The 25,316-nt window shown below is 47.2% G+C and overlaps 2 protein-coding genes across 3 annotated transcripts in view; one reads left to right on the top strand and one right to left on the bottom strand.

The window, feature by feature from the left end:
• Positions 1-25,316, bottom strand: part of LOC142892901 (nephronectin) — a 342,593-nt gene that overhangs the window by 240,798 nt on the left and 76,479 nt on the right. The gene's annotated exons all lie outside the window — the stretch shown is intronic.
• The window catches only part of znf827 (zinc finger protein 827), a 73,197-nt gene that overhangs the window by 43,067 nt on the left and 4,814 nt on the right, over positions 1-25,316 (top strand). For both annotated transcript variants that reach the window (XM_076033051.1, XM_076033042.1), the window contains exons 6-13: positions 5,347-5,589; positions 8,706-8,760; positions 8,924-9,024; positions 15,118-15,255; positions 16,811-16,982; positions 18,434-18,600; positions 23,715-23,924; positions 24,881-25,058. In XM_076033051.1, the coding sequence (XP_075889166.1) occupies positions 5,347-5,589; positions 8,706-8,760; positions 8,924-9,024; positions 15,118-15,255; positions 16,811-16,982; positions 18,434-18,600; positions 23,715-23,924; positions 24,881-25,058 (1,264 nt within the window). The remainder of the gene's footprint in view (positions 1-5,346; positions 5,590-8,705; positions 8,761-8,923; positions 9,025-15,117; positions 15,256-16,810; positions 16,983-18,433; positions 18,601-23,714; positions 23,925-24,880; positions 25,059-25,316) is intronic.

The following is a 25,316-nucleotide window of genomic DNA, read 5'->3' as shown; positions in this document are numbered from 1 at the left end:
AAGAGTCTTTTGCGTCTTTCAGTCTCTTGCAGCCATTAAAATGCTGCTGCACTTTGTTTTGTTTTGTTTTTTGCGTTGCATTGCGCATTTTCCTCAAGGTAGCCGCAGTGAATCACGCTCCATAATGGCTCCGCTCTTCAGGGCGCCACTTGATACCAGTAAAACAGACTGTACATCTCCTCCTGCTTCCAGGTAGCTGCGGGGATTTCAGTCGGCTGAATCGGCCCCGGAAGGATTTCCTAAGTCGAGCGGTTTTATTGCTATTGATGTGCTTGTTTTGGATGATAATGTATTTGTTCTAACATTCGCTTCAGGTTGAGACATGGTGGCCAACGGAACAAAACCAACCACGGCCGTTCTTTGCTTTGACAGTTTGAACATTGTAAATATAGAGGTGACCTTGTTTTGCTTACCGAACCATTGCCCGGTTTAGATGTTTTTTTTCTTTTCTTTTCTTTAAAAAAAAAAAATAAAAAAGAGCGCGTTAAGCCCAAAACATTTTTACAAAAATAAATAAATAAATATCTTAGCATTGCACTGCAAAACTGCTCAGCGGTTTTCCGTGTTCATAATAAATATGATATAAGGTAAGGATTGGAATGGTTTTAATAACGGAAGTAAATTGGCAAGAAAGAAGTCAGCAAGTCAAGACTAATGAAGTAAAAACCAGACCTTGAGTTGCTGCAAAATCTTCCAGACTCGGCCTTTAAAGGTCCCACGTTCCGCTTATTTCTGGATGTTTTCCGTCCCGCACTCGTAGTGGAGCATCCTCGCTCCCGTTGTTCATCCTGCCTCCCACAGAGATGTTTGATCGCTGTCTTCCTGCTCCGGCGTCTCTGAGGCCGCTACAACTGGCTCGTGGTGCCAGTGGTGTCGTCGCTAACCTGAGACAGGGCGTCCGGGCCCTTTGTGACATCACCACTAAATCTAGGTTTTAAGAACTGTGTGCATTTATTAGCACGCTTTCTGGAAAAGCGAAGAGGCAAAACAAAGAGGACTTTTCACATTTTGTAGTTGACATGATTGTTACTAAACATTGATGAAATCGATTTTGTCATAATTTGGGAATTTCTAAAGAGGAAAATAGAGAAAAATAATCTCCTCCTGAGATGCTGTGATCATATGGTGCAGTATGGCTTATGTAATTCTCCTGTTAGTCAGTCAGTGAATGAGGAATATCATAATGATTCTCATTGAGTGTCATCTTCTTATTATGATTTCAACCATTCATTAATTGTGGGCCAAGCAGTTGACCAGTGGAAGTTGCAGCCAGCCAGGCAGACACTGGCCTTACTGTACAGCCTGTGCTTCATCTGTGAAGCTGTGCACAGCTCGGGCTGGCTGTCTCTTCGCCGTGCCCCCTCACTGTGGCCGCTCGCTGACCTCTACTCTACTCCCACCCTCCCTACCTCCACATCGCTCTTTCCGTCTCCTCTCATCACCACCGAGGGTTCTATTTGCAGAGAGGCCGAGTTTATTCCTTTTGTCCCTCCGCTATTTGCGTTCATTTCCTGGGCGGGTGGTTCTATAAGCCGGTGGATATTCATAGAGTAGCCGGCGCAGGTCTCCCGTCGGCCGCCTCGACCCTGTTCGATAAGAGTCGGCGGGCGGGCGGGCAGGTTGGGCGGGCCCCAGCAGCTCGGATCCCGCTTGTTTTTCGTCGACGTTTTTGTGCAGAAAAGCTCCCCCCCGCCTCCGCCGTCCGTCCGTCCGTGCGTCGGGAGCGTCGGGACGGCCCTGAAAAAGCCGCGAGCCGCGAGCTGCCGGAGGATCAATTGTAGCAGCAGCTGTCTGTGAAGTCTACAGGCGAGGCTGCTGTGGCTCCCACATGACACGCAGTCTCCACACTGCAGCCTTTGAAGCGCCTGAACTCTTCACCCCTCTGTCTGAGCAGGTCGGCGAGAGAGCAGGATAATAGAGAGAGGGAGGGGGCAGGGAGGAAGAGCGGGGGGGGTGGTGGAGTAGCAGAGCAGAGAGAAGGCTGCAGCGGTGTGGGGGGATGGGGTGTCGGAGGGGTGGAGACGTTGTCATTTAGGCTTTAGCCGCTCTTCATCTCCCCTTCCTCCCACTGCTCCTCTCCCTCATCCCATCTTCCCTCCCGCTACCCTGGGGTGTGATTTTCCTGGCACCGCTTGACAGTTCCATCTCGGTGCTCCCCCGCCGTCCCACTGTCCGTCCCACTGGCCGTCCCACTGTCCGTCCCACTCGCCGTCTGACCCCTCGCTCCCTCTGCTGTTTCTCAATGAGTTGGTTTTAAAAAGCCGCACATCTGGAACTGCTCTAGAGTTTTATTTCTTTCTGTATTATTTTAATTCTCAGGCTGTGTCGTCAGAATACCTGTGATGGATGTGCGCCCTCCCGCCGTGCGCGAAACGGGCTGTCACGTCTGGGCAGATTGAAGTCGACACCCAAGGTCAAAGTCGATCACTAAAAACAGAACAACGCACAAACCCCAGTCACTTCCATTTTGGCTCAAAACCAAAGTAGCGTCGCGTCGGAAAGGAGCGCCGCACGTTGAGCCTTCGCAGGCACTCTGTTTACCATTTCCGTGTCGTGTTTTTTTTTCTTCCAAATACTGCGATTTAAATGGAACAAATTCTCTCTATTTGTGGACTTACCAGTGACTTCATTACTTGTAGACTGACATAAGTGGGACCAGAGATGATACTTTGTCTCTTTGTAGGGTTCCTGAAGACAACTATCCAATTATAAACTCTTATCTCTGTGTCTCACACACACACACACACACACACACACACACACACACACACACACACACACACACACACACACACACACACACTGCGCTAGTGAGTGCAGTGATGGACAGCGCACATCCTCAGTGGACTTCATTTTGGTGACACAGCTGAAGCTAATGTTAATGCTATTGCTAACGTGACCCTCGGCACGGTGGCACGTTTTAATCTGCCGTTAATGTCGCGTCGTGTGTTTTTGGTGAGTGTTCACAGTTTGCAATAAAAACTAAAAAATAGAAAAAAGAGCAGGAAGTGTTAATTAAAACCGATGATAAAACAACAAACAAACAAAGGCAACGTGATGTTGTGATCAGCAGTGCACTGCACACAAACAGATTTTTGAAAAACACTGTTTAGTTTTATCAGCAGCTTATTCTTTTATCTTGCACAATGTAGTAGCATAGATGTGTGGGGTTTTCATCCCTTTTAAGCTCTATGTCATTGACTTTATAATCAAACCTTTCGGAATCCCCCCCCCCCCCCATTTCTCCCCCCTTCCCAAACTCAAACGATGCCATTTAATATGCAGAAATCTCTGCACGCCACAGCGTGTTTTTGTCACGGCAGCATCAGCAGTGAGGTGCTGCTCCAGCGATGGAAGCCGGTTGGTGTGTCCCCTGGTTGACCCTTACAGATCAGGCCCCTCTGCCCCCCCGCCCCCCCGCCCTCCTCCGTCCTCTCCTAGGTTACCCCCGCTCGCCAACTCCGGCCACCTGATTAAGGGATTAGCGGCGCTGGCGGTTGTCAGTGCGGCGGCGGCGGCCGCTCGCCGTGCACCAGACACCTGAACCACGGGGTGGTGGTGGTTGTGGTGGTGTGTGGTGGGGGGCACAAGACACCAACGCATCCGCGGCAGCTTCGGCCCCTTTCCGCGTACAAAGGAGCGTGGCTGCAGTGTCAAACAGCCCGACACAGGCCTCTACAGCAGAGGAGCGGAATGTGAGGGGGGGGGAGGGTTATCACAGGGTTACTGTCTTGTCCCCTCCCCTCCCTCGACTCCCCATGTCCTGCCAAAAGCATATACCCCCACCCCCACCCCCACCACTCCTTTACGCCGCTCCCACCGGCGCCCAATCGCGGCTCCGCGAAGTTGCCTGGAAAGTGTTTGTAGATTCCGCACATCTGTCGGGGACGACGGCAGCAGATGCCACAGCCGAGCGCGTCCAGCCTCTCCTCTCCCCTCCCTCCCCCACCTCCTCCCCCTCGCCCCCCTCGGACGGGGGGGAAAAAACAACACCAACAACAAAAAGGCCCTGGTTTGATTGATATCAGCAGACTGTGGACTCCGGCAGCGGTCGGTGTGCGGCGGAGCTCCGTGTCGCAGCGACTCGCCGGTTGGGCCCCAGACGAGTTCCGCGTGTGCTGCCTCTGCGCCTCCCCAGTGTGTGAGCGTGACCTCCCCACGACCCCCTGACCCAGTAATCACGCAGCGAGATGCTGACCGAGGTTGGCGCGGCTCTAATAGCAGCGCTCGTGGTTTTTTTTTTTTTTTTTTTCTGCGGCCGTTTGGATTCTCCGTCTCTTTAAAGGACAGATGGTTTAACTCCTCATTTAGCCCACTTCCTCCTCTTCCTCTGCATTGGTACTTCTTCTTTTTTATTATATTAAAAGCCATAAATTGTTGTGTATCATCAGCCTCTGGCGCTTCTTGACGGCCGAGTGCAAGACTTTGGAAAAGCCCTTTCAGTTTTTAACCCCGAGTGACGCTGCGTTCGCGCCTAAACTGGTGCCGCAATAGAGGCCAGCGGGATCGTGCGGTGCCGCTCTCTCTCCAGCCGCACAACAGGGTTCAGTGTGCGAATTCAAGTTCGGCCGTATGGTTCATATGGTTTCTGAGCGTCGGCAACAGAAATTAAAAAAGTTTTGTTACGGCTGTGGCCGCTGGACGGCAAGAAACTGCAGCATCGATGACGGCAATGCAACATTAAAAGCAAAATGGCGCAGAGAAAAGTGACTTTTTTTTTTCATCAATTCCAAATGACTTTGAAAGCAACAGAAACATGCAGTGAATCACTGTCAGCATCAGCGTCCCTGGTGGTTTTTATATGTGTAAAGAAAGAGGAAGGCAGAATTATCCACATTGTTGTGCATGTAAATAATGTTGTAAATAACAGCTTAGTGAAAGCACTCAGATTTGGATCAGTAATTACAGAGAAAATTTAATTTGCACGGATTTGTTCTTTTCTCTCTTTTTTCTTCCTACTGAAGTCGATGTTTTGTAATGGACAAAAAAACAAGAGATGTGAGAGGTGCTCTCAGAGGGCTAACACGCATCCGTCAGAGTGACAATAGAGCTGTAACTATGGAGCAGCGCATCAGTGCCCTTTCTGACATCACCAAAGTCAGATTTACAGACAAGAGATGTGTTAAAGTGGAATTTTCTCATCTGTTGGGAGTTGTTGACAGGCTGCAGAGATGTGATGTCATGGAGTTGCTAGTACACAGAGACGTAGCGCCGCCATGGTGGTGAAGCTAACTTTGCACAATCAAGCAACCATTGTCCCACCCCCACCCCCCCACCCCTGTGCACGTTGCACAACCGTCTCTGTGAGCCTCTGCTGATCAGCCGCCGTCCTCTCCGTCCACACAGAGAACAACAAAGACGCCCAGCACCAGAAGGTGAAAGTCAAGGCGGAGCCCATGGAGGTGGACCCACCGGCTGCGGAGCTGCCCTCGCCTGCCTCTCACCTGTTGCCGTTCAGCACTTTAGGGCCGAGTGAGAAGAAGGAGCCGATGAATAACCAGGCCGAGACGTTGGCCTGCCCCCAGAAAGACCTCTTCTCCCAGGACATATCGGTCAAGATGGCCTCCGAACTGCTGTTTAAACTGTCTGGTGAGTGTGGCACGAGATGTGCCAAACACACACACACACACGCACACAAGAAGCCCGGTGTAACAGCAGACGCCGCGATGCTTACACGGCTACAAGTTCTTCCTCCATCACAGCAGCACCGCAATGGAAACCTTGGAAAGTTTTTTTTTTTTTTTTTTTTTAATACCCTCCATAAAAACGACATGCTTCCATTGAACGTCTCTGGTGGCTTCCTTGTCAAGGATACATGACAAGAAATGGCAGGCACGGCGCCTCTCACCTGCGGGGCCATTTAGAGTGACATTGAGGCCGCTAGATTAAGACGGAGATTTCAGGTGGAGCCGTCCCCCTCCACTGTGTGTGTGTGTGTGTGTGTGTGTGTGTGTGTGTGTTTTAAGAAGACCCTGGTTCCTGTCAAGCCGATGATTCTGCATCTTAAAGGGCCTGATGGAGGAACAAGAATCACGTCGGGGGAAGGGGGGGGGGACAACAATCCTTCTTCTGTTTCTTGCTCTCGCACATATTCACAGATTCACACGTCGGCAGTCGCTCTTTTCCCACACAGTCTTGCACAAACACCGTTACACACTGACACAAGGCCCCATGGGGAGTGGTGTCTGCACAACCCCGCCTCCCGCCTCCGCCTCCTACCTCACCTCCTTTACTCTCATCCTCTCTCTCTCTCTCTCTCCCTCTCTCTCTCTCTCTCTCTCTCCCTCGCTCTCCTTTGACTCGTTTTCAGACATGCCGGCTCAAGCACACTTGGCTGCACACCCCCCCACCACCCACCTCCCTCCCTCCCAGCTCTTCCCCAGCCTCCCTCCCTCCCTCCCTTTACATTTCTCCCGTGCGACATCTCCATGGCAACGTGGAAAGAGACCTCTGTCCTTGGCGAGCGGTGTGACGGAGCGGGGTGTTAAAGGCTGGATGGGTGGCGGTGTTGGGGTGGTTGTAGCGAGGAGGAGGCGCTGGATAAGGAGGAGGAGGAGGATAGGGGGCAGTGGGGTGAGGGTGGGGGGCGTCGGGTGCACAGTATGCCCACCCAGGGAGACCAGGGGGGCAGCACCGCTCGCCTGGCAACGGCCCCTCCCCCCTCCCCCCGCCGTCAGAAGTGGCTTTAAATGCAGGAAGGGGTGGGGGGCGGTGGGGGGCGGGAACAGAGTGGCTTGCTGTCACACAATGAGCAATCAATATGAATTACCCAGAGCAGTAGGACCTCCGAGACACATCAGTGGCAAGGTCGCTCCGCTACGCTGAGACGGCTGCAGCTTTGAAATTCACTTCAATGCGTCGCCTCAACACTCACATATGGCTCCATTCTCAGGAACACCGGGTAATGGTCTCCTCTCTGCCGAGATCAGGGGGGAAAAAAAGAAAAAAGAAAAGACCCCGTGGTCGGTCACCGACAATAGCCGCCCGAGTTGCGCCATTATCTGATTTTTTTTTATACATTTTTTTTTTTACAACTTGCCTCGGCCACCGCTTAGAAAACCTCCCCAAAAAACCATTTGTGTTTAATACTCGGGCTCGCGCCGCGATTAGCAGGGAATTGCTCCTCGAGTGCAGGATGCAAGTTTTTTTCCCAGCAGAAGCTGGAAAAGAAGCTCTCGGCCAAAAAGTTGTGAGTTGCGCGTTTGCCAAACGCAGAGCGAGGAGCAGGCCTGCAGCGGGTCGCTCGTCCGGGCGGCTGAAATTACACCTGCTCGCTACACGCTGCTCGCTACTGGCTAAGTCATGGCGGCGGCTGCGGTGACATTTTCTAATCTGCATGACTGGAGTTGAGGGTAAGATTGCGGCCGGTGCAGCGGAAGCTTTTGGGGGATCAGTTGCTCAATCATAAAGAATGAGTAAAGGCCAACACAGCAACAGTTAAAACTCTCATACTTGTATCATACTTGTGAGAGTGTCAATGGCCTTCTGCATTGCTAGCTACACGGGCTCGTTGTGTATTAGCAGTGAGTGGACTTCTTCACCCTCTGTGAAACTCCATCGTGGTTACTTGGGTTTGAAAATGCCTCCGGGGCCTCCGTTGGAATCGGGGTGGAAAGAAGAAAATCTGTGAAATTCTTCTTTTTTTTTGCGAGCTACCCCTGTGTAACACTCGGCAGCTGATTCCCTCTCTGATCGCCCTGACTGCTCAGGTGACCTGAGCAGCACATCGTTCCGTCCTTCTGCGTTACAGGCTGGAAAAAGAAGAGACAGTAACAGGTGTTGACATGTGAGGCGGAAAGAAAACCTGCTCTTCAAACCCGCCACCAATTTGTCGTCAGTTTGATCACTGGATGGCAACACATTTTGTGTGTGTGTGTGTGTGTGTGTGTGTGTGTGTGTGTGTGTGTGTGTGTGTGTGTGTGTGTGTGTGTGTGTGTGTGTGTGTGTGTGTGTTTCTTTCCACCTGAATTATTAACATGAAAAATTTCAATATTTTCTGCATGCCAAATAGCTTCCACCAGACTTCTCACTTAGCTCAGAGGGCAGCCGGAGACACACGAGCCATCTGGGAAGTCTAATAAAGATCTGACCGGCCGGTGCACAATCCAAACTTGTTGTGTTGTTGGCCGTATTGTCAGGCAGCGGTGCGAGCTGCCACTTTCAGCCTGCGGTGTACTTGTCATAGTCTGTACATTTAGGAGGGATGCACTGATACCACTTTTTTACACGAGTAGAGTACAAGTACGTGCATTTCAGTACTCACTGATGCCAATACTGACTACTTAATAAGGCCATTACACATTAGAGAATTACTTTGATTTTTCCAGATGTTGTGTTATTTGAACAACATTGCTCAGCATGTTTGTCTAGAACATGGTCACCTGTCACAAGTTTCTCTGCTGTACAAATTTTACAAAATTGCCATATACATTGATATACAATCTGTGTGGTGGTATCAGTCCGTATTTTACGAGTACAAGTCGAGTACTCAACCCCGGTATCGGCATCCCTAATATTTAGCATAAATGCAGTTCCAACTGCTACTTTTGATTATGTATTTATTGGGATCATGGATTGTGTTTGATGGCTATTGTTATTGTTATTGGCCATTTGATCACATTTTAAGTATTAGATTAATACATTGGACTTGAATAAACAATTTCACATCATTGTTATTTATTTTTTGTTTTTTGTCTGTTTTTCAGAAAAAGTCAGCAAATCCAACAACCACAAGGACAGCAACATGGTGGGAATAAGCAGGTGAGCCCAACGCGCCGCTCCCTTCTGCTAATTAAACCTTGTGATATTGCGTCCGTGGCGAAGGCGTGACGCACAGTCAGCAGGAATGTTTGCACCTAGTTAGGGAATGTGTTAAGGTCACCAACTGCCGGTGTAACTGTTGCCGTCATGCGTCCCCCTCCAGCCCGTTCCTGGATGAGTGCTTCAGACAATCACCCTTCAACTCGCGCTCCAAGAGCTCTTCTCCTGCAGAGGCCAGCTCCTCCACTAGGGCGGCGTATCACGGTAGGCTGCATGCTGAAGTGTTACCACACACGGGGCAGGGGGGAAGACTCAGAGACGCAGGGGTGCACTCACCCTTGTCCTGCGTCCTCTAGAGCTGATCCATGAGTTCTTCGGCAGAGGATCATTATTAATACGATAATGTAATAATATTAATACCTCGTTTTGAGTGTGTTTCAGCCAAAATAATTTCAGCCTTTCTGCTTCAACTTTTTATATGAAAATGTTCATTATCTTTGTTTGAAATTTACACCAGGGCAATCAGCGTCTTCTTTTCTGAATCTTAAAAAAAAACAAAAAACATTTAGACAACTATATTTTTTATTGCGCATTTTTCTTATAGATTTTGTTGGTTAATCAAGAAAATCACTGTTTTTTCAGATTTGACATACTATCCACTGTTGTAAAAAACAAAAACAAAAAAATGTGTTTGTTGTTTCCTCTCTTTTTTCCAAACACATCTTTTATGCTTTTTTTTACACATTTATATTGATCTCACAGTAGCCTGCACTATTGCTGATTATTCAGGGATTCACATCAAATACAGAACAGTTGGTGCGCATGCGTCAAGACCTGCACATGAAGACACCTTCAGAGTCCTCAGTGTTGAGGCAGCCAGGACACGTTACAATTAACCGGCCTCAACTTCACATGATCCCTCCTCTCTCTTCAGTAAAGCCTCCTCTCTGCCTTCAGTGCCCCCCTTAGCCCCCCCAGCCTTCCTGCACTTTCATACATGTCCCCAACCTGACGGCCTCTGGCCCGGGGCGCCCCGCCCCTCCGTCTCCCTCTCCTGCCTGCCTCCCTGGCATCCCAGAACTTCCCTCCGTGTTCCTTTGGCAGTGAGAGATCCAGAGGTTAATTAGCTTGTGCCAGCTTCGCCTGTCCCTCTGCCAGTTAATGAAAATCTGATTGGCTTCTAGGTGTCAAGAGTGTCCTGAAAGTTAATTCGCCCAGCCCACCTCTGCTTTCCCCTGTGTGTTTAAGCCTCACAACCTGGACTCCTCCGCCTGTCTGTATAGTTTCACTGTCTTTTCCTGCTTTGTGCGTGTGCACTTTCACCTTTTCTACTTAACTCATCTTTCCTGTTTCCTCCCTGTTTATTATCTCATTGGCTGTGACTGACTGCTGGGTTTCCTCGCTCCCCTGCAACATTGTTTGCTCTCCAAGATTTTTGCAGCGGCCGCAGTGTCGCAATAGAACGTTTTTCTGAAACCCGTCAACAAAATACCTTTAATACTGACAACAGCACCTTGTGCTTTCTGGAACGGCTGCCCCACCGGACAGCCACAAGAAAGTCCTGCTGGATCACTTGGTGTAATATGTAGTTTATAGTAACAGAGGCAAAAAAAAAATGGAAAGCAGGAGGTGGACTGACCTTTCGATCTGGCTTTGTTTAGCTTTGATTTTTGTGCTTTTACCACATAATTAAATCAGTTCATAAAATTGTTATTAATTTGGGATCTATTAAAAAGTTATCCCAGGAAACTAATAAATGAGTTATTATTCGCATTTTAATCAGAAAAAAACATTTTCTTCAATTATATTTGAACCAATAAATTCAAGACAATTTTATCTTCATGGTTTGTTTAACACATATTCTCAAATCATTGAATAATAATAATGGGAATTTCATTATAATTTAAAACAATGATCATGATTATGGCTTTTGCCATAATCTTCCACTGCTGTAAATTTGGGTGATTTCTATCAGGATTTTTTTTTTTTTGTCCACCAACACATTAAGTATTTTTTGTTCACAATATTCCGTAACCAGTTTACCACAGAGTCATCATGTCTCGTGTCCTGAGCAAACAAGCTTTGCTTGCAGACTTGCGCGCAGCCATTAAAGACCAGCGCCGTCTCCTGGTGCACGGTCGGCCCACATGCTGGGAGTCACAACAGACACCGCACTTTTGCACTGCGCACATCACCTTCTGAAGTTATTGCCGAAATTTGGCGTCGCGCCAGCAATGGTTGGTTCAGGGGAGAGGAAAAAAAAAGCAATGCAGTTTTTTTTGTCAAATAGACCACTGGGATTTAGACTCACAGTTCCCAAATAAACTATCAGCTTGTTGCAAAAAAAGGAAGCGTGAAGTGCAGTTGTCGTATGTTGTTAATTGCAGTTTTTCTCCCGCTCGCGCGACAAAAACGCCTTTTCAAGAGCTTAAGATGTTTTGGTCGGCTCAGCATCCGTCCCACTCAGTTATCCGTCTGTAAGTCGCTGCCACGGCTTTTAATTTGAGACGGAATGCGGAATAAAAACAACTTTCAGGTTTTTCAATTAAAACCCTGAATGGAAGCGATTTTTAGATGATGGTTTCCCTTCCATCCCTGCTCAGTTGTGTACATTCATGGGGACAAATTGGAAGCAACGGACCCACCGCTGCGTCATAATTGCTCTGAAACCATCGTATTCTAAATAGCCCCGGCGTTTCCCACTCGTGGGCAATCCGATAGTTTGTAAGCGCTCTAGTTCTCAATATAAACGTTCAAACTGAGCATCGCTTCTTTTGTGAGTAGGTGTTTTGTAATACCAGCGTGACCCGAGGAGTTTGCTGTCTTGCGCGCTGTTTAGAGCAATCCTTCTTTTTCTTGTTTGTGTCCGTCCCTCCGGCTGTAATAGCGCCAATTAAACCATTAACCACTTCAAGGCCCACGCTACTCTCTAACTGGCTTAATCATCAGTGTGTCTGCCCGGTCTCGGCCCGGAGCCACTGACCTGACCTGGCCGTCCCCTAGCCTCACTCGTGAGTCAGGATCAGTTAATGCTTTTATGTGCTAAAGCTTGAGCCACGAGCCTCGTAAAGGAAGGAGGTCTAAGATTCTCGGAATAAGCCAACACACAGACACGGAGCTGGTGGGCAGCGGTGTGAATAGCCTCTTGAAAGTGGAAGCAGGGCCGTCGCGATGAGGCTCCGACTAACGCCGGAGGTCAGAGGTCGGCCTGGGTCACCGCAATCATCCGCCATTGTGACACTTTCACCACCCGTGCGGCAACAATCACCCGGACTGAGACGAGACAAGCGTCTGTCGCTGGCTGCTAATTGTCCAGTCCCAGAGTCCAGCGTTGGTTTTCACCAGGTGCGATGATACAGATCAGATCAAACAACAACCCGATTAAAATCGCGCCATGCAAAAACTCTGTTCCCATTAAATTGGCCCAATCCGATTGAAACTTCAGTCGTGGTGGTGTAACTTTGTTTCGGATGAGTAAACGGCACATGCCATGATTAGATTGCATCCCATTGTCGGAATTTCATGACAGTCGTGTCACATTCCCAATAAAGGTCATCCTGTCCTGTTTCACTGTCCCAAATAAAAGGTTGACAGTAAGAAAGCGGCTCAGGACAGAATGTGAGGACACGGTTCTTTGCTTCTCCCTCATTGAGTCCAAAGACCCACTAACACAAGACCTTTTCCCATGGAAGCAGCCTGTGTAGTGAAATGTGCTTTTTATTTCTTTCTCTCTTTTATTAGTATTATTTTCTGGTGAATATCAACTGTGTGCCCGTGACTTGGAGATTACCCAATTCTCTCTCTTTTTTGAATACCATTTAATCACTCAGTGAGTGGGAGCAACCGAGTTATTCATTCTCTATTAAGCAGCCAATTTAAAATAATAATAAAAAAAACTTTGCGCGACCTTCCTTTTACTTTTTTGCAGCAAACACAAATGCTTCGGTCAAGGTCAGACTGCTTGGCTATGTTCTCTGCAAAGGTTGCATAGCAGGCAATAACAAAAGAACTAAATAGCACGTTATGAATGACTCCACGCCCTATTCATGCGGCGGCGGATTATTCGCAGCAGAAAGACCAATTTCTCAGATTTTTATCAAAGCGTGTCTTTATTTCTTCTGATTAATGGGTGGAGGGAAAGGGGTCGACACGCAGCGAGGAGTCCAGCAGTGAAATGTGTAAGCTGCAGGCTTCAGAGCAAAAGAGTGGCGCTCGCTGTGAAAATTAGGAATGCATTTGCGCGGCACAGTGGACAAGGAGCATATGTCTAAAAGGAAGGGTTCCGGGTTTTGTTCTGTTTTTTCTTTTTTTCTCTCTTTTTAAATCTTCTGGTTGTTAAAATTAACCTGCTGTGTTTTCCTTGATATTTTTGTAAAACAAGGACCAGATTTGTATCTCATTTTTGCTCGTCACATTTTTTTATTTCCCAGTCTTTTCAATTTAATACCTCGGTGTTTAGTGTTAGCACTCAAAGTATTGTATTATCTGCTATTTGCGGCACGTTTGCGCAGTTATTGAACCATCGATCAGGGATGCAGTGGTGTGGTTTGGCGTGAGCCTCTTTTGATCCAAGATTCAAGAACTTCATTCGTTACACGCTCGTGCTGGATGTGCGGTGAAAGGACAAAAGTGGCAACGCTTACAAGAGACCGCGCAAACGGCAAAAACAACATTCACAGAAAAGAAAGAAAGAGCAGCAAGAATAATTACAGTCTAAAGTACGGACAGTGTGTACCCATGTTTTGTGCATTCGAGGGACAGCGTGTGGGGTTGGTGGCGTCCTGCTTTGTACAGCACAGATCCTCCAGCCTTCTGCCATTTCATGCCTGTATGTGTGAACACACTGACCAGGGTTTGTCCAGCCAGGTTGTGTTGAGCCACCAGTAAGTGAAAAAGCAGCGCACCGCATCGTTAAGGCTGAATCGTTATGGAGTGACTCCATAGTGTTTTGATGGCCAGATAAGAGTGACTTCACCCACATACACACACACACACACGCACGCACACACACCATTTATTATCCGAAACCAGCGTGCCATGATTTAAAGCAGCGGTCAGACAGTGAATGTGATAATGAATATTTTTATGAAACAACGAGGCGTCCGCCCTAACGAACCAGAATAGGAGTTTTCCCTCCAGCATCTGACAAGGTTTGTCCGAGTTTATTACCACTTTCGCTGTGTTGTCACTTCCAAATTGCCTGCCTTCAGCCTCTGGAGTGTGTCTCTGTGCAGCAGGAGAGAGGATAGAAGCAGTGTGTGTGTGTGTGTGTGTTTGTGTGCGTGTGCGCCATGAAGGCTGATTAGCATGAAAAAAAGCCCGCAGCCTCCCGTGGCTGGGATCGCACGGCGGTGGGAGGGCACACAGGCTTCTTCAAAAGACAGTATGAGCTGATTATAACTTGGATTTAAAAAAAAAAAAAAAGAAGAAGAAGAAGTGTTGTCAAATATCCGTATTTAATCTGTGTACATGTGATAAGTCAGCCCCTAAAATTATGATATGGCTAGGTTTTTATTTTCAGCATTACTGCAGTTCTTACAGTCGGTAGTGTCTGTAAAACTTTTTTTATATTTTGCTGAATGCCAAACAAAAAAACATTTCATCTCACTTGGTGTGGTCCTTTCACGGGTGGCCTCAGCCAATCATCTGCCTCCATCTAATTCTGTCCTCTGCATCCTCTTCTCTCACACCAACTAACTCTGTGTCCTCTTACATTGCATCCATTAAATCTCCTCTTTGCTCTTCCTCTAGAGCTCCTGCCTCCCAGTTCCAACCTCAGCATCCTCCTACTGATGCATTCACTGTCCCTCCTCTGTGCACGTGCCCATCTGGCCTCTCTGAATCTGTCTCCAAAACATCTCATGTTTTGAGATGTCCTGATTCCCGAGGCCATCCTATCCATCCCACCTGCTCTCCCCAAAAGCAGCCCAACATAGCGAACAAAAAAGACCCTGTTGTAAATGTTTGTTTTTACATTGCCTGTTGTTTCCCTATGACTTTTAATCTTGCCACCAGTCATGTGGCGCTTGTCTTTTTTTATAAAGTCAACAAATATGCTTTTGTCTTTATTCTCAATACAACTGTCTAACTGCAACAAAAAAAAAACAACAGTATTTTTCTGAGTTTTTTCAGAGGTACACGGTTGTCCCAAGTACACTGTAAAAAAGAACATTAAAAAAAAAAAAAAGGCAGAGCCATTTCACAAAGTGCCGCCATTTTCGGATCAATAAATAATAAACTTGAATCACCCCGCTTTTATTTATAGCAGCGAGACGCCATCGGACTTGTAAAGGCTCTGCGGCTGTTTGCGTCAGCGGCAGGCTGCTCAACATGGCGTCGTCTGTTTCCGCCCTGCAGACGCTGAGAAAGATGACAGGCAGCCGGGAAACGGGATCACCCAGTGGAGGCTGAACGAGCAGCTCTTCCCCTGTCCCGTCTGCGGCAAGGTGTTCGGCAGACAGCAGACCCTCTCCAGGCACCTGTCTCTGCACACGGGTGAGTAGGCGCGTGGTGGAACCAGACTGGGCTTGATGCTGCGCTGCTCAACGCAAAAAAGACGCGACTCGCTGTGTTTGCGCGTGTGGGCGTGCGCTTATTCAGCCCCAAGTAAGTAAATAAGACTTATCAGAGCAGATTACCCTGCCTTTAAAGAGATTACTTGCATGATTAGTCTCTCTGGGGAAAAAAATACTCGTCTAATTACCCAGATAGGGGGATGCCTCGCATCCAAAGGCGGGCCAGCAACTCTGAAGCGCTCCAGATAGTTTCCCTGCCTTATTGTCTCTTTCACTCCGGGGCCTTTTCGGGAAGAAGAACTCCACTGCATTTTGTCCTCGGTTTTATTCCCACAGAGGAGAGCGACAGCCTGGCATGCTGCGTGAATGCAAGGTTTTCCAAATCATTTGGGATCAAACTGCCGCTAGCTGCGCCACCCCTGCTAGCATTAGCTAGGCTCACAGACACTTCCTGTATTCCCTCTGTGGTCTTTGTTTTTTTCTCTCTCCCTTTTAGAGCAGTTTTCAGCAGTTGTTTCTTGCTTGGATCTCAGCTAAAAGGGCGCTGATAGGTTATGCTGCTCTGAGATCACCTTGGAGCTTCACAAGATGGATGTGCAAGATTTCAGAATGCAAATGTTGGCCAATCGGGCTGCATTGCAAGGTTAAGAGAATGAGGAGGCAAATTGTTGTTTTATGCAAATCAAAAGTGCAGGATTACAAATTGGGTCCTCCTCCTCCTCCTCTTCCTCTTTCTCTTCCTCCTCTTCAGAATTGCGTAGTAAATCACGGGGCGCTCCAATGTAGAGCCATGTATCAAAATGCCCTCGCACTGTTTGGACATGCTCTCATATTTTTTGCGTACACACACACACACACACACACACATAAACACACACCATCTGAGAGTGTTGGCTGTGAACAGCTTGGCCACACCACAGAGAGCAGAAGCAGGGGCATATGTCAGTGTGATGGTCTTTTTGGTTTCCCTGCGACATAAAGGTTGCCTGGCTTCATGTCCTTGGGGCAAAATTGTGTGTCTGCATGTTTGTGTGTCTCTAGGGGAGGCCAAAAGGGGCGTTATGTTGATTTGTTTTGGAATAAATGGTGAAGATTTGCATTTTTTTTCCTTTAAAAAAAAAAAAAATTGTTTGCGAGTAAATGTGCTTCTACCGTGCATCTCTGTCGCTGCCTGACTTGGCCCGTCTTTTCAGGTTTACAAAAATGAAATGTTTTCCTGACAAAAGGTCGTCAGACTTCACCAGATGTTGTTGTTGTTAGTATTATTTCCCCCCACCGTGTTCCCAGGATCAGACTTGTATTTGGGGTCACGCAGGGTGAGGTGGGGTCAGGCATTAAGCAATTATGTTTAAGCTCTCTTTAAAGGTTCTGAGGTTGCGCGCAGCTTAATGAAATATCATCCTAGTTAATGTTTGTGGTAACCCGAGATCTCTCACACTCACTGTGTGTGTGTGTGTGTGTGTGTGTGTGTGTGTGTGTGTGTGTGTGTGTGTGTGTGTGTGTGTGTGTGTGTGTGTGTGTGTGTGTGGTTGCAGAGGAGAGGAAGTACAAGTGTCACCTGTGTCCTTATGCAGCCAAGTGCAGGGCAAACCTCAATCAGCACCTGACCATCCACTCTGTCAAGCTGGTCAACACGGACGCCGAGCAGATCGTCAACGCCGTCACAGCTGACTCTGCCGAGCGCCGCAACTGCCCCTACTACTACAGGTAGCCTTCACGCACACACACACACACACACACACACACACACGCTCACACGTGCAATACACCTGAAAGTAAGTGGTGAAATCATGGGGAATGTATATTTTTTTTATATATATTAATTTATCAGGTTCCAGGGGTTTTTATCCAGACACATGTTGCCATTTCATACTCATAACTGTGAACTTCACATATGATAAAAAACAGGTGGGTTTCAAGATAGGTGTAGATTATCCACTCCAGCACAGTCGAGAATGAACCAAATTAAGTCCGTGCCTGCGTGCGTGTCGCTTACAAAAACAGTGATTTTCACATGACTGGACTGAGTACTGGTCCTGCTATTGTCAGTTATTACGTCTTTATCGTCGTCTCAGTGAGGGCCATAAAACTGATAGAGCTTTCATTTCAACTACAATGTATTCTTAACGATGTCATTACAGGTGGTTAAACATGCTGCGATAGCGGCGCACAATGCAAACAGCACAAAGGGTTGCTAGTGTCTTGTGCTTTTAAATGGCCTCCTTTAGGGTGACGCCAGGTGCTAACTGCTTTAGCATGAAGACCGAAGGCTCTGTTAAGAGGTGACAACCAAATTATCACTTAACTGTCACATCTGGAGAGCTTTGATTAAAACTCATCTCCTTTTCCGAGTGGAAGGACGCGCGGTTATATGCGTTTTATCTCTGATAGAGTTTTTTTTCTCCCCCTCCTTCCTGCGACAGTGACGTGTGATGCATCACTGTATTGCACACGGGCGCGATACACAATCCCTGGTCCCTTTATTGAGTCATCGCACAAAGCCAAGAGCGATACCACGTGTTCGTTACCTCGATATGCTGCCCCGGCGTCTTTGTTCTGTTTGTCACCCTGATGGAAACACATCGTGAAGTGATTTTTTTAAAGGTGGTTTTTTCGTCGTGAGGTCAGATGAAAGAATTAAAGGCCTTTCCCCCAAATGACCTCCCCTGGCTGCCTTCTTTTTCTTCTTGGTTTGCTCTGCACAAGGTCTCTGTAAGCCTGGGCAAATGTTTGTGGTTTTTTTGTTGGCTGTGTGCTTCACTGTGTGCCATTAAGGTTTAGCACCAGCCCTCAGTCTCGTGTCGGGTTTTGCAGCAACGTAACAGCAGTAACAATATAACGCTGCAGCAGGTTTACATTGGTATTTAAATGTTTTCACAAAGGAAACAGAAAAACTACTTAAACACTCTCCAACTCACCTAGTACTGTGTCATCGTCAAAAAAAAGAAGTAATTTTTGTCCCTCATTTCTAGCTAACATGAAATTAACCAGCATTCCGTTTGACAGATTCCCCACCAAAAAAAATGCGCCCACACTTACCAGACTCACCAATTTATGCGTCCGCTACATAACGCTGAAGCTGACGGTCTCTCCATCCTCTGATTCTCGCCATCTCCTCATCCTCTTCCTCTTCCTCTTCCTCTCTGTTCTCCGTCCAGCTGCCATGTGTGTGACTTCCAGACGGAGCTCAACGCCCAGTTTGTCAGCCACATGTCGCTCCATGTGGACAAGGAGCAGTGGATGTTCTCGCTCTGCTGCAGCGTCTGTGACTACGCCTGTATGGAGGAGACGGACATGAAGAACCACATTAGTACTGGACACGCAGGTACGGAATCCCTGCTGTTTGGATGATCGACAGTCGATTCACCTGCGCGTGTGTCAGTGGAATGTTTGTGTGCAGAACTTATTTTGGGATTTTGCCTGGTGTTCTGATTTGTTTTTCCTGGATAAAACTGTTTAAAACTTCACTTTTTCCAGCCAACAGGCTGTTATTTTTTGTTGTTTTTTTATCACCCTCTCCTTAAAAAAATCTATTCCTGTTTATAAGCGAGCCAAGAAGGAGATGAGATCTCACTGCTTTGAAGCTGAAACCATAGCTTGGCATCTTTCCTTAAAGCAACACTACAACATCTAGTTGCATTTTTTCATTTCCTAAAATGATTGATTTATTTTTTTAATTAATTTATTTCTATTTTTACAATTTACTCCTTTTTAACTTGGAGAATGATTCCCCTGACATTGACACAGCGCCCCCGGCTGGCCATACGTACCAACCACACAGTCTAACTCTGGTTGACTGCCTGGCACCCTCTCACCAGAACTTTTGCCTAGCTGCTCTCTTCTTCTCCTCCAAAAACTTCTTCTGCTCTCTGTGGTGCTTCTGCCGTAGCAGGCATATGCAGAGCAGCGAGCTGCTTTCTTATAGCCAAGAAAGAAGAGTTGATGTTTCCGCCTGTGAAGTTTTGCAGCAGAGCGAGGCTCTTTCTAGTGAGAGGGCGCTGGGCAGGCGACCAAAGTTATAAACAACACGGCGTCACTTTAAATCAAGACCAAGAAATCACAACATCATCTTCATTCTGTCGACCTTGATGACTCTTTCCCTTTGTGTCCCTGCTCCTGCCACTGCTGTTCCTCGCAGCATTTTCAGGCGCCCTGTTTCGAGGTGGCCTGCGCAGTTCTCTCCATGAAAAACCTGATTTATGCAGTTATTTTCAAAATGACTTTCACATGTTCGGAGTGGGTGGTAGCTTACACGTTGTGGCTCTTGCTCATAGCCCAAAATAGAAATGCAGTGCAGTACTTGGAGTGTGACACATTTCTATTGTTTTGCCATTCTACTCCAACACATGGCATTTAGATTCAAACAATAGCCCTTGTCAACTTTAAACCTTAAGGGTTTTTAATGTCCTAGAACTTCATTGTTTAATACATTAATGTTTTCTTAGTACAAAGTCCTTCCTCCCTTTGAAAACGATGACCTAACAGTTCCTGCTAAATCAACGCTTTTTTTGCGCACAGCAGCAAATTACTGTATAAATAATGTCATTATCAGTAGATCGCTGATACCCATTACAATCTTTAACTTCTAAATAATAAAACGTCATAAAAAAAGAGTGCCAAACTACATCACTAATTTCCTGTGTCATGCTGCCAACGTTCTCTGTAAGATACTGAAACTGTTTCCACCCAGAAATTGGCCAAAAGGAGAACTTTGTAACTCGGATAGAAAAAAAAACCAAAAGAGCGTGGATTGACTCATTGGGCCCCACCAGTTCTGTAGCGGCTTGTCATTTGATACTACGGGCAGTAATACCTCGCACACGTCATCAGATTCCACACACTCCTAATCAGGTCTAAACTAGTGAGCCTAGTGAGTCTCATCTCATTCCTATCACCTGCAAGCGTTGCACAAGGAGACGCGTCGGTGCACGCAAATGTTATGTTTGAGTTCTCATGTCAAGCAAACTTTGGACGAGACGCCGCTGAATGAAGGCGTAAGTCACCCACGTTTCCGTCAGCCGAGCTGCAGGAACTAAATTCGGGGTATGTGATGTGTCGCCATGTCAGAAGTCAGTGTGGTTGCTAAGCAATGTGAACACACCAGCAGTTAGCAACAATATCATGGTACTTGTTTCAGTAATGCAATACCATAAAAGTAATAATGTGAGGTACAGAAATGCAGGTCAGACTCGTTATGAGTCAGTTTTGTCTTGGGAAGATCAGCTCTTCATCCAGAGACAAAGACAAAATGCAGCAGTGCTCCTATCGCTGTTAGAACGACAGCAAGAGGTCGGACTGCAACGGTTGCCAGCACTGAAAGACAACAAGCGGGCCTGTGGCTGGAACAGATGAAAAAGTATCGACTCACCAAAGTCAACCAGTGTTGAGCCGCTGAACGTCCAGGCTGCCTCGAAAATCGTTGGCCTTAATTTTTGAACAGTTCCGTTCACCGAGATAGCCATTAAAAAAAAACAACTGCATTGTGTCTTTTCTGAAGGTTTTCATATTCATGCAAGTCAAAGTTCAAAAAGCACAGTGGCTCTTAAACAGTCAGTCTTTAGTCAGTTCTGAGGCCACGGGGAAAGAAAAGCAGCAGAAGTGGGTCTCCGGCACCAAACTCCTCCACTCGACCTTCTTGGACTTTTAAAGCTGCTGCTGTGAACCCCTGGTGGTCGATATGAGTGTTTTTGTCTAAAACAGCTTTGTCCAGTTTACTGCTGACGTTTTGCTTCCCACTGGGCTTGTGTGTCGGTGTGTGCGTTTATCTATCTATATATATGTGTGTGTGTTGCACTTGTATGTGGGTGGGCAAGACTGTCCGGCCCAGGCAGCTGAGGGGTCTCACAGAGGCCACAGTGGCCTTGTTTATCTGAGGAGGTTGGCCCTTATCGTTCCTGAGGGGGGAGAGAAATCAATAGGCCTCGGGTCTTTTGGACACATGCTGGGTTTACGACACCACCGTGGCCATCTTTTAACTTTCTCAGCTCAACTTGGCATTTATGTCATCTTGGCACAAGATGGATACCACCAGTGGAAAAAGAAGATGCTCCAAAGCAGCTTCACACACTCTATCAGGAGATCTAAATAATTTGTCAGGGTCGAGTCCGACCCTGTTTGTTTGGGGGCTGGATCTGATAGATCGCAGCCGAGAGGGAAGTGTTGCTGGTTATTTACGGCCCATTATCTGGTCAAACTGGCCCCTCAGTAGATGTTCTCTGCTGCCAAAGGTGTGGCGGCTTCACTCAGAAAAGTTGAAGCATTGAAAGTGCAAAAAATGGGCACGACCCTGGCCTTGGCGGTCTGAGGAAGGACTAATCGATGAGTTGGTGGAAGGATCGCGACCAGTCGGAGCACAGTGGTGATCCAGCTGGTCTGGTCTGTCCAATCCCACCATAGAGACACTCCTGAAACACTCCTGGAACACTCCAGGTGTTCACAGACTGAAGCACAGAGCGCTGCAGACCGCTGACAGCCAACACAATTCAACTGCAGTGTAGCCTCACAGCAGAACAACAGCGCAGACAAAGACTGCGATAAATCAAACGTTGTCGCTGACGACTCTTTTCAAGAGAGGAGACGTCGGCAGGATGCACCATGGGTAAAAGTGGCCAGACGGTGGCATTGAGGTAGTCAAAGAAGTGATGCTACACCCGTTTGTCAGACGACTGTCAGACATCATGACTCAAATACTCACACAGACGTATTTCAGTTTTTCTTCTATACATATAGAAACCTCTTTTGAAGTTTGATCAAATTACAATAACATCTGCATACTTTTGAACAATGTTTTCAACAGATGGCATTACCGTCATGACTGTAGCATCAACTAGTATTGAGGTAACAAATGTTATACATTATACATGTTATACATATATACACACACACACACACACACACACACACATATATATATATATACATATATATATATATATATATGTGTGTGTGTGTGTATATATATATATATATATATATGTATATATATATATATATATATATATATATATATATATATATATATATATACATACATATATATATGTGTGTGTGTGTGTGTGTGTGTGTGTGTGTATATATATACATGTATATATATACACACACACACACACATACATAAATACAGATATTGTCAGTGGCTGGGAGCGGCGTACATCCCCTCTCTGTGACATCACAAAGGGCTGAATGTCATAACTGTGTTTTAACACAGTCAGTGCCTGACAAGTGGAGCTGGCAAAGGACGTCAGTGAGGGACTCACCACTGCGGCTGCTTCTCCGACGAGGCGAGAGCGACACACTGTTGGAAAACACTGGCCTGTGTGATTTTTGCATAATGTGGGACCTTTCAGCCCCTGTTTTCCCTGAATCCGCCGTTCCAGCCGTCTCCGTGACTCACACCACCTACCTAAACATCGCTGCAGACCAGCCACATCGCTTTATTAAAGCAATATTTTCTAATGGGAACTGTGGAGGGGCCTCAACTCTCAACTTGCGGGACCCCGCTTGTCTTCCGCCGTCGCATTAAAGGGGCCCAAACCGCAGCGGCCAGCGTCTCGAGAGACAAGTCAGACTCGCCTCGACAGCAGCTGCAAAGGGTTTATGAGCTCGTTGTGAAATCTCTGCTGATTGTAAATATATAAATATTTCAAGTTTGCTGAAAGGTAAAAGCCCACTGCCTCCTTTTTAATTTTTTTTTTAATATGTTTTTGTCTCTTTTGGCTGTTGTGAGAGGAGGCAGTGTGTGTTAACTGCTGCGGCCGAAGGTCCGCTGCTCTGTCCGCATGCTTCCCTCTGGAGGCTGCTGGTATATTTAGATTTGATTGAAGGCAATTAATCACGTCGTCTGCGGCTCTACAGCTCATTGTGTGAGTGTGCATTCCTGTGCATTTCCAGCCTCCTCCCTCCCTGTGTGCCGGCCTGTGCGTGCGTGCGTGCGTGCGTGCGTGCGTGCCAGCGAGCGTGCGCGTTATTTATTTTTTCTGCGCCTGCATTAAAAAGATAGGTCAACCATTTCAGGAGCCGTGCAGCCTTTTTCTCCTGCCTTTCACTCCCTCCCCAGTGAGTGGCCTTTGTTGAGCTGTGCCCTGAGATGCTCCCTCCATCTTAGCTCCCTCAGCCATGACCTGCGCTCCTCGCCCACCTCCCTCCCTCCCCCCCTCTAATTCCCTTTCCCTACCCAGAGAATTGCCAACATAGAGAGAGGGGGGGATCAATAAAAGCTCGCCGCATCTCGATTTGACTGGCAGCAGGGCCTCAGCCGCAGCGCAGGCCTGTTTGACAGCCCTGGCTGCTGTGGCTTCTTAGAGATATCCTGCTCACCGTGTGCCAGCGTGCAGAACGAACATATTGAGGACTCTTAAAATGGCGTTTTTCAGGATCAAACCACTCCCCGTTGTTTTTTTTGTCCCTGTCGTTCAATCCTCGTCGCTGCCTGTGTTGCAGGTTTGAACTCCAGGAGTCCCCTCAGCGAGACCAAAAGCACCTCCTCGTCTCTGTCCGCCCTCAGCGACTCGCTCAACAGCTCCGAGGGCGGAGACCTCAGCCACGCTAATGAAGAACTCAGGGGCCTGCTCGCTCTGCCCTCGTCTGCAGGCAGCCAGTCCAGCTCCGGAAGCCACTCGGGATCGGGAACCGAGGACAAACCTGACAAAGGCAAGAAACTGTGGCGACCTCGTGACGCTTTTTTCTTCTCTTCTTCATTCCCCCCAAAAACTGAAATCGTAAACCACTCATGGTCATGGTTTATTATTGACGCTACTTATTTTTCGTCCCAGTGAAGTAGCTTCACAAGATTATCCAATCCAATAAATTGTCTCCAGAAATCCCCAGACCCCCAAAACAAAAAAAAAAAATCACAATATATTTAGCCCTCTGTTTACAGCCTCCTACAGAAATACAGTTTAGTTAGTAGTTAGTTCGTTCATTTATTGTCCACAATGTGGAAATCTGCCTTTGGTCTAAAAAAAAACAAGCTGGATGGCAACAATAACAATACTTACATGCAAACATCTTCAGGGCAAAAAGCAGGACAGCAGTGGCAACGACATTAAAAGCGCATCAACGAGACATGGTGGTGTCCAGTGGCATTAGGGATGAAGGAATTTTTATAGATATTACAGTTTGCCTTTGGTACTTTGTATCATCTAACAGAGGGAAGAAGTTCAACCTCCCTGTTGAGTGCATTAGGGGGTCGTTTGCTTTTTTTGACAGCTTTTATTATTATTTGTGTCTTTTTTGAGGCTAGGTTAACTATAACTAACTCTGCAGCTGGCTTCTTACTTTCATGGTTAGATTACCATCCCACATTGCTGTGTTAAAAGTTAAGATTCCTATCCTATCCTATTCTATCAGGTTCTGATAAACTGTTTCCATACAATGCTTGCTCACTCTAAAGGAGTTGAGCTTGCGTCGTAGGTGGAGGCGTTGATTACAGGTTTCAAAAATATACTCAGTGTTTTCACTGAAATTTAGAATTTTGAAGCACATATCGTTGGAAAGCGTTGCTTCAGGCAGCTCTGCGTCACGTCACAACTCATAGAATCACTGTCAAGATCCCTGCGGCCTCAAACCCTCCTTCCCCCTTTACCCCCCCCCCCCCCTCACCCCAGGATTCGAGTGCGTCTTCTGCAATTTCGTGTGCAAGACGCGCAGCATGTACGAGCGGCACCTGCAGATTCACCTCATCACGCGAATGTTCGAGTGCGACGTGTGCCACAAGTTCCTCAAGACGCCGGAGCAGCTGCTGGAGCACAAGAAGTGCCACACGGTCCCCGCTGGAGGGCTCAAGTAAGGAAAGCAAGTACAGACACAGGTTCCTAACTCTGACCCCCACCCCCTCCCATCCACCACACACACACACACACACACACACACACACACGCATACCAGCGGCATAGACACAAAGGTGTTCTGGGGGTATGCTGGCTAATAAGCAGCATCTTTTGGCTTCCAGCTTTTTTAACACATAAAGGATGATTCCACAGACATAAATTAGGTTGATAAGGTAGTCAAAACAGACGTGTGGACGACCATCTAAAAAAACTT

Source organism: Nelusetta ayraudi, unplaced genomic scaffold (genome assembly GCF_046127955.1).
Source record: "Nelusetta ayraudi isolate G7.1 ecotype Tasmania unplaced genomic scaffold, CSIRO-AGI_Nayr_v1 ptg000004l, whole genome shotgun sequence".
NCBI lineage: Eukaryota > Metazoa > Chordata > Actinopteri > Tetraodontiformes > Monacanthidae > Nelusetta > Nelusetta ayraudi.
This window is presented reverse-complemented; position numbering and strand designations above follow the sequence as displayed.